Source organism: Gopherus flavomarginatus, chromosome 1, assembly GCF_025201925.1.
Source record: "Gopherus flavomarginatus isolate rGopFla2 chromosome 1, rGopFla2.mat.asm, whole genome shotgun sequence".
NCBI classification, from domain to species: domain Eukaryota; kingdom Metazoa; phylum Chordata; order Testudines; family Testudinidae; genus Gopherus; species Gopherus flavomarginatus.
Window position 1 is genome coordinate 363,547,501 of NC_066617.1, and position 9,103 is coordinate 363,556,603.

Sequence of the window (9,103 nt, forward strand, 5' to 3'; positions counted from 1 at the left end):
GGCTCAATAGGTAGTGATCTACGGCTCCATGTCTAGTTGGCAGCCAGTCTCAAGCAGAGTGCCCCAGGCTGGTTTTGTTCAACATCTTTATTAATGATCTGGATGATGGGATGGATTGCACCCTCAGGAAGTTCGTAGATGACACTAAACTGGGGGGAGACGTAGATATGCTGGAGGATAGGGATAGGGTCCAGAGTGACCTAGACAAATTGGAGGCTGGGACAAAAGAAATCTGATGAGGTTCAACAAGGACAAGTGTAGAGTCCTGCACTTAGTATGGAAGAATCTCATGCACTGCTACAGGCTGGGGACTGACTGTCTAAGCAGCAAGTCTGCAGAAAAGGACCTAGGGATTACAGTGGATGAGAAGCTGGATATGAGTCAGCAGTGTGCCCTTGGTGCCAAGAAGGCTAACAGCCTATTGGGCTACATTAATAGTAGCATTGCCAAAAGATCAAGGGAAGTGAATATTCTCCTCTATTTGGCACTGGTGAGGCCACATCTGGAGTATTGTGTCCAGTTTTGGGGCCCCTACTACAGAAAGGATGTGGACAAATTGGAGAGAGTCCAGTGGAGGGCAATGAAAATGATCAGGGGGATGGGGCACATGACTTATGAGGAGAGGCTGAGGGAACTGGGCTTGATAGTGGGCAGAGGAGAAGAGTGAGGAGGGATATGATAAGCTTCAACTACCTGAAGGGGGATTACAAAGAGGATGGAGCTCGATTGTTCTCAGTGGTGGCAGATGACAGAACAAGAAGCAATGGTCTCAAGTTGCATTGGGGAGGATTAGTTTGGATATTAGGAAACACTATTTCACTAGGAGGGTGGTGAAGCACTGGAATGGGTTACCTAGGGGGGTGGTAGAATCTCCATCCTTAAAGGTTTCTAAGGCCCGGCTTGACAAAGGAGGCTGGAATGATTTAGTTGGTGTTGGTCCTGCTTTGAGGACTAAATGGCCTCCTGAGGTCCCTTCCAACCCTAACATTCTATGATTCACAATAATCATGTAAGTTTAACTACAACATAATTCTAGACTTGGTTTTGTTACTCAAATTCTTTAGGTCCATTTTGTACAAATGGGTTTGTTATTATACGGCTGCTCATGAGAGCTGGGGAGTTTTGCTCTGGTTTTATTATGGTAGGGCTACTCATCACAGGTTGGTACGTTCCCGGACCATGCTTGTGAATGCTGGGTAAGGGGAACATTGGAGTGTTGCTGTACAGTTGTTGCTGTGAGAGGAGCTGCTTGCAGTTTTGTTTTTGTTTCAGAAAAAACTCAAACAATATATTTTGCTGCCTTCTAAAAAAACAGATTAACTAATTATATGAAATGCCATGTGGGGAATATCCCCTTCTCAGGGTGGGAAGCTCCTTTCCTTACTTCTGCCTGAAATGAAACCTACATTTCACAGGGCATACAATTGCACAAGTCACAGGCCCTGCACTGTGCCAACAGCAGTCTGTGCTGCTAGCATGGTGATAACTTGACACATGTGCCATGCACCCACAAGTTTTGCCTGTTGGGGTTGCTCTTAGGATTTGCTGGCCATTCTCTGTACTGTTCTAATGTGCAATGGAGCACAGAACAGGGGCTGTGCACTGTATAAGAATTTCCAGGGCAGTTCGCTCCCAGTAGGAGTTGTGGAGGCAAAGAACTTCGTGAGTTTTAAGAGAGGGCTGGACAAATTTATGAATGCATTTGTATGACAGAGTTGCTTCTGATGGTAAGGGGCAGGGCCCAGCAGCCCTGGGGCTCACTTCCAGTTTATGTTTCCTTCATCAGGGTTTCAGTCAGCCACCTGCAGGGATCAAAAAGGGATTATTTTTCAACCCACCCAATGTATTCTGTATGGGTTTTTTTTTTATTGTTTTGTTTATTTGTTTTTGTCTCCTTCCTCTTGTTAGGCCTGAATAAAGATATAGCAGACAAAACCAGGTATGCCAACCTGACCAAAGTCAGGCTAACAGAGGTTGGTGGGTAATCCCTAAGTAAAAGACATTAAGAAGCAGCAGCATGTCTCACAAGCGCTGGGAAAAAGTGAAATAAGAGAGAAGCTGCATTCCTGGCATAGTACCAGATGTGCTGTGTTAGGGTAGCTCGTTTGAAGAACTGATAAAAGCCCTAGTTTCCCAGCCTCCTTGTCTTCACTCCCTGGTTTTGTTCTTTGTTTGTTTTTAACTCCTCTACATTTCTAACTTTAGGCATGCATGTATACTAAAGGTGTCTAGTTTCTAGTTGTTAGAAGAAAGGGGTGGGTTGATCTAGTAAATAATTTATGACGCAACAAAACTGTCTATATAGGCTTATACTAAAATGTAAAGGGCAGGCTGGTTCTCTCTGAAAACAAGCGGCTCTCTATTGATGCGTGCACTTGTCAATAAAAAGCTTTTAATCAAACCTTGCTGGTGTTGCCTGTTTCTCTCCCGGTCAAACAACAAACTTTGCCATCGGGGTTAAAGTCCCTGACACTCTGAAGCATGGGAGATGGCCTGGGCTAGAAATGGGCACTCGATAAGGAGGGCAGCACCAAGCAGGCTCTCTCAGGTGCTATTCTTGCTCACATGCTCAGGGACTGATTGCCATACATAGGATAGGGAAGGAATTTTTCCACAGATCAGTCTCGCAATGAACTTGGGGTGTTTTTTTACCTTCCTCTGCAGCATGGAATGAGGGTCACTTGCCAAAGTTATATCTAGTCTATCTCACCCTACATTCCCCTGACCCCTACCCCACACTGAGCCCTACCCCACCCTGCCTTTCCCCCCTCGCCTCAGAGCCCTACCCCACATTGCCTCCCCTACCCCACCCTGCTTCTGACCCCCACCCCACCCTGCCTCTGACCCCCTCGCCTCAGAGCCCTACCCCACACTGAGCCCTACCTGACCCTGCCTTCCCCTACCCCATCCTGCCTTTCCCCCCTCGCCTCAGAGCCCTACCCCACCCTGCTTCTGACCCCCACCCCACCCTGCCTCTGACCCCCTCGCCTCAGGGCCCTACCCCACCCTGCCTCTGACCCCCACCCCACCCCACCCCACCCTGCCTCTGACCCCCTTGCCTCAGAGCCCTACCCCACCCTGCCTCCCCTACCCCACCCTGCCTTCACCCCAGTGCCACCTCTGCCCCCTGCCCCGCCTCGAGTCGCCCCCGCCGGGACCCCTCCCCGCGCTCCCCCAGCCGGCGGGCAGCGGCGGGGCGATGCGGGCCCGGCCGGCGGTGCAGCTGCTGCGGCTGGGCCGGCTGCCCTACGCGGAGTCGCTGGCGGCGCAGGAGCGCTGCGTGGGGCGGCAGCGGGCGGCTGGGCCGGGGCCGGGGCCGGGGCCGGGCGCGGCGGGCTGGCTGCTGCTCTCCGAGCCGGCGGGGCCCGTGTACACGCGCGGGCTGCGGGCCGGCCCCGACCCGGCGGCCGAGGAGCGGCGGCTGCGGGCGCTGGGCGCCGAGTTCCGGCGGGCGGCGCGCGGCGGGCTGCTCACCTTCCACGGCCCGGGCCAGCTGCTGGCCTACCCGGTGCTGGACCTGCGGCGCCTCGGCCTCTCGCTGCGCGCCTACGTGGGGGCGCTGGAGGCCGCGGCGCTGGGCCTCTGCCGCCGCCTGGGCCTGCCCGCCGCGCGCGCCCTGCCGCCGCCCTACACCGGCGTGTGGCTGCGGGGCCGCAAGCTCTGCGCCGTGGGTGAGTGCGGGGGGCACAGCGCGGTGGGGAGTGAGGGGCCTCCGGGCGGGAAGGGGGTGAGGGCGAAATGGGGGGCAGGAGAGTTGGGGTGAAGGGGGGCTCGGGGTCCCTGGGGAGGAGACAGGAAGAGGGGTGGGGGCGAAATTGGGGGGCAGGAGAGTTGGGGTGAGGGGGGCTCTGGGTCCCTGGGGAGGAGACAGGAAGAGGGGTGGGGGCGAAATGGGGGGCTCGGGGTCCCTGGGGAGGAGACAGGAAGAGGGGTGGGGGCGAAATGGGGGGCAGGAGAGAATTGGGGTGAAGGGGGGCTCGGGGTCCCTGGGGAGGAGACAGGAAGAGGGGTGGGGGCGAAATGGGGGGCTCGGGGTCCCTGGGGAGGAGACAGGAAGAGGGGTGGGGGCGAAATGGGGGGCAGGACAGAGTTTGGGGGGCTTGGGGTTCCCTGGCGAGGAGGCAGGAAGAGGAGTGGGGGCAAAAAGGGGGACAGGAGAGAGGTGGGGATGTAGGGGGCTCAGAGTCCCTGGGGAGGAGGTAGGAAGAGGGGTGGGGTGAAATAGGGGGCAGGAGAGAGGTGGGGGTTGGGGGATGTGGGGGGCTTGGGGTCCCTGGGGAGGAGGCAGGAAGAGGAATGGGGTGAGGTGGGGGTTGGGGTATGTGGGGGACTCAGGGTCCCTGGGGAGGAGGCAGGAAGAGGAATGGGGGTGAGGTGGGGGTTGGGGTATGTGGGGGACTCAGGGTCCCTGGGGAGGAGGCAGGAAGAGGAATGGGGTGAGGTGGGGGTTGGGGTATGTGGGGGACTCAGGGTCCCTGGGGATGAGGCAGGAAGAGGGGTGCAGGGGAAATGAGGGTAGCAGTTGGGGGATGTGGGGGCTCAGGGGGTCCCTGAGGAGAAGGCAGGAGGGGTGAGGAGGTCATTGGGGGCAGCAGAGAGGTAGAGGATCAGGGGACAAGTGGAGACTTGGGGAGCTCCTGGGAAGTTGGCAGGAGATGGGGCTGAGCGGCCTTGAGTGAGGTAAGAGTAGTTTTAGGTTTTGCACCTGCCCAAATGCCCCACCAGTGTTTGTGATTTTATGATCACAAGCCCTGATGCTGCAGTAACCCCACAGACTCTAGTGGGGTTCAGCATGGATGCAGGGATCCACCTGTGTGGTTTTCAGAGCAGGATCAGGGCCATGCTTTTCTTCCTCCCCTGGTCTGCTCTAATGAGTCATACTGGCATTGCTGTGTTGGTTTGGAGTGTGATTTTTACTAACGTAGATATGCGGTAGTGTAGACACAGTTATAACTGTGTTTGTACTGGTATGGTTGATCCCAGTCAGGGAAATCCAATAAGCACTTTTATACCAATATAAATATGTCCACACTAGAGGTTTTTGACAGTATAGTTCCTAGCATAGGCCTGGTCTACTCAGTGTTTGTCAATCTAGCTATGTCATCAAGCATGGAAAAAATCACACCCCGTAACTGACCTTGTGGTGGTGGCAAAAGCACAAGTGAAGTTGCATTTATAGAAGCAAAACTATGCTTTTGCTGATATAGTTTATTTAATTTAGGGAACTGGTATAAGTTATACCAGCAAGTGCACTCTTCTTTGTATAAACGACACCTCCTCTAAGATGGTTTGCTGGTATAGTTACATCGGCAGATCCTTCTCTAGCAGAGACAAGGCCGTAGTGTAGCCTTTATTAAACTGCTTCTCCTTTCATATGCTGCTGTGTGAGAGATTCATGGAATATAGCAGGTAGAGTGAACTGATTATACAGGAAGTGTGGCTAAAGGCAGTCCACATACTGAAATAATAGTGATTCCTCCACTGCTCCCCCCAGCACGCTAATCTCAATTCTGATAATTTTAGGGGTTACTTGTAAATCACTAGGAACTACATTTCTGTGCCTCAGTCCTGGAAAGATTTGTGCTCGTATGTACCACTCATGTATAATCTCATTGGATTACTTCTCTGACTAAAATTGTGCACATGTGTAAGTCTTTTAAGGATGTGGGCTTTAATTCCTGGACATTTTTTGCTACTGAAAAGTCTGTGATTCTCTAAAAACAATGGTCACAGTAGTGTAGAGTCCCAGCTCTCCTGTTGTGCAGTGCAAAGCAGGAAAATCAGGGATCTACTATGTATGACTGTGAACATGTACATCATGCTGTCCTTTGTCTTCATTCGCTACCAGAGCCAATCCTGCTAATAGGCAGGATTTGCTCCTTTAACAAGCAGATATTTACAAGAATTTCGCTTCCTCATGAGGGACTGCACATCATGCATGCATGTCTCTGCAATAACAGTGAACCCTGGGCTAGCTTACTTATAGTTCTTTACTATTTGTATTATTATAGGGTCTGGGAACCCCAGTCACAAATACAGTACAGACAGGCAGGTGATAAGACGAGATAACAGATGGTGGGGGAGTACAAGGAAACATTGAGACCGTATTGGTGAACGTGATTGGTGTGGTCTCAGCATCCTTGCTGCTGATAAGCACCAGAGCACTGTTGCTTCATCACCATGTGGTAAGGTGGATAGGATTCTTAGTATGAAGGGACATTTAACCATTGGAACAACTTGCCAAGGGCTGTAGTGGATTGTCCATCGCTGGTAATTTTTAAATCAGGATTGGATGTTTTTCTGAAAGATCTGATCTGGAGGTTATTTGGGGGAAGTTCTATAACTCCTGTTATACAGGTCAGGCTAGATGGTCACGATAGTCCTTTCTGACCTTGGAATCTGACATTTAAGATGACTTTGGGGGAGGGGTGGTGGGTGGTACATAGCACTGAACTAGGCAACATGTATGTTTTGCTTTTCAGGTGTCCATTGTGGAAGGCATATAACCTCTCATGGTCTGGCGCTGAACTGCTGCACAGACCTCACGTGGTTTGATCACATTGTTCCTTGTGGACTCGAAGGGATGGGTGTCACGTCCCTGAGTGAAGAACTCCAGAGACATGTCACAGTTGATGAAATCACTGAGCCTTTTCTGGACGCTTTTGAAGAAGTGTTTCAGTGCATCCTAACTTCCTATGAGGAATCTATGGGATAAAGGGCTCCCAGTGCCTCACTTACCTGTGGAAATGTGAATATTCTTCAGTGCTTTCATGGTGTTATTAGAAATCCAACTTGTTTGTTCCATCTTCCTTTCAGCAATTAAATACGTGTAACAAACTGTACTCCTGGCATTTGAAATATATTTCATGCTTTTCTAAAAATGAGCTGCTGTGTCTTTAAGTATACATTGCATTCTGACACTGATCTTGGCCTTCTTGATTTCTTTGTCTTAATGATCAAATGACATACAAAACAGGGCAAAAAAACCAAAAGGGATTTAGTTTTCCTTTACACTAACCCCCTTTACACCATTCTGGTGGTGTTACAATGCTTTAAAATGGGTGCAGGTGTAATTTATTCCCACTTAAAGTCCCCAGTATACTGCTAGAGCAGTTTTTCTCCACTTTGAACATTAGAGTACAAATGTGGGGAACCTGCATGGACCCTTCTAAGCTTAATTCCTAGCTTAGATCTGGTAATGCTGCCACCAGCCAAAAATATAGTGTTTGGCACACTTCTGTTCCCCCAAAACCTTCCCTGGGGAACCCAAGACCCAAACCCCTTGGGTCTTAAAACAAGGAGAAATTAACCATCCCCCTCTTTTTCCCCCCAGACTCTCCCCTCCCTGGGTTACCCTGAGAGGCTATACTGATCCAAACTCCTTGGATCTTAAAACAAAGAGGAATTAACCTTCTCCCACCTTTCCCCCTCACCAATCCCTGGTGAGTTTAGACTCAAGCCCTTGGATTTTAAAACAAGGAAAAAATCAATCACGTTCTTAAAAAGAAAGCTTTTAATTAAAGAAAGAAAAAAGTAAAAATTATCTCTGTAAAATCAGGATGGAAAATGCTTTACAGGGTATTCAGATTCATATAGACTAGAGGGACCTCCCTCCGCCCCCCAGCCTTAGATTCAAAGTTACAGCAAACAGAGGTAAAAATCCTTCCAGCAAAAGGAAAAGCATTCAGAAGTTGAAAGAAAACAAACATAAGACTAATCCGCCTTGCCTGGCTATACTTACAATTTTGAAATATGAAAGACTGATTCAGAAAGATTTGGAGAGTCTGGTTATACGTCTGGTCCCTCTTTGTCCCAAGAGTGAACAACGAACAAAACAAACAAAGACTTCCTTCCACCTAGATTTGAAAGTATCTTGTCCCCCCATTGGTCCTCTGGTCAGGTGTCAGTCAGGTTCACTGAGCTTCTTAACCCCTTACAGGTAAAAGAGACATTAACCCTTAACTATCTGTTTATGACATGCCCCCCAAATCTCAGACAATGTGGAACCACACTGGCTGTGATTTCTTTCTAGAACTTTAGAATAAACAGATTAATAAAACACATGCACCTTTACATATACTACTAATTATGTAAAACTACAAGATTTTCCCCATTTCAAGGACAATTTTTAACCAGTTGATTCTGGGAAACTTTCATGGGAGAGCGCATTAGCTACTTTGTTAGAAGCTCCTGAAATGTGTTGAATTTCAAAATCAAAATCTTGGAGAGCTAAACTCCATCGAAGCAGTTTTTTGTTGTTTCCCTTGGCAGTATGAAGCCACTTCAGTGCAGCATAGTCAGTTTGTAGCTGGAAACGCCGTCCCCAAACGTATGGGTGTAGCTTTTCCAGGGCATACACAATGGCGTAGCATTCTTTTTCACTGGTTGACCAGTGGCTTTCCCTCTCAGACAGTTTCTTGCTGAGAAACACGACAGGATGGAAGTTTTGATCCGGTCCTTCCTGCATTAAAACTGCTCCTACACCACGCTCAGATGCATCTGTGGTTACTAGGAATGGTCTATCAAAGTCTGGGGCCCTTAGCACAGGGTCAGACGTGTGTTTCCTTAAGCCGGGTAAAGGCCTTTTGACACTCATCAGTCCACTTAACTGCATTTGGCTGGGTCTTTTTGGTTAGTTCTGTTAGTAGGACAGCGATTTGGCTGTAGTGTGGTACAAATCGCCTGTAATACCCGGCCAAGCCTAAGAAGGATTGGACCTGTTTCTTTGACTTTGAGACAGGCCACTTTTGGATAGCATCCACCTTGGCCTGTAGGGGATTTATTGTTCCTTGACCCACATGGTGTCCAAGGTAAGTCACTCTGTTTTGGCCTATTTGACACTTTTTAGCCTTAACAGTTAGTCCTGCCTGCCTGATGCGCTCAAAGATTTTTTCCAGGTGTTCTAGGTGTTCTGCCCATGAATCAGAAAAAATGGCCACATCATCGAGGTAGGCAACTGCATATTCTCCCAGTCCTGCTAGGAGACCATCTACAAGTCTTTGGAAGGTGGCGGGTGCATTTCGCAGCCCGAAAGGAAGCACATTAAATTCATACACCCCTGCATGGGTGATGAAGGCTGACCTTTCCTTGGCGGGTTCATCTA

At 49.8% G+C, this 9,103-nt stretch overlaps 1 protein-coding gene across 1 annotated transcript; it reads left to right on the forward strand.

The window, feature by feature from the left end:
* The first annotated feature begins 3,106 nt into the window (after window positions 1–3,106).
* Window positions 3,107–6,924, forward strand: LIPT2 (lipoyl(octanoyl) transferase 2). The gene is made up of 2 exons (XM_050923155.1): window positions 3,107–3,671; window positions 6,483–6,924. Exons 1-2 carry the CDS (start codon window positions 3,200–3,202, stop codon window positions 6,713–6,715), a joined length of 705 nt encoding a protein of 234 aa, XP_050779112.1. The 5' UTR covers window positions 3,107–3,199; the 3' UTR covers window positions 6,716–6,924.
* The last annotated feature ends 2,179 nt before the right edge of the window (window positions 6,925–9,103 follow it).

What these genes read in the sequence shown, in the direction of transcription:
- LIPT2 (XM_050923155.1), top strand. Translation starts at nt 3,200, where the DNA reads ATGCGGGCCCGGCCGGCGGTGCAGCTGCTGCGGCTGGGCCGGCTGCCC. An exon ending in CCGCAAGCTCTGCGCCGTGG is followed by an intron (nt 3,672 to 6,482) that starts GTGAGTGCGGGG and finishes TTTGCTTTTCAG; the next exon opens with GTGTCCATTGTGGAAGGCAT.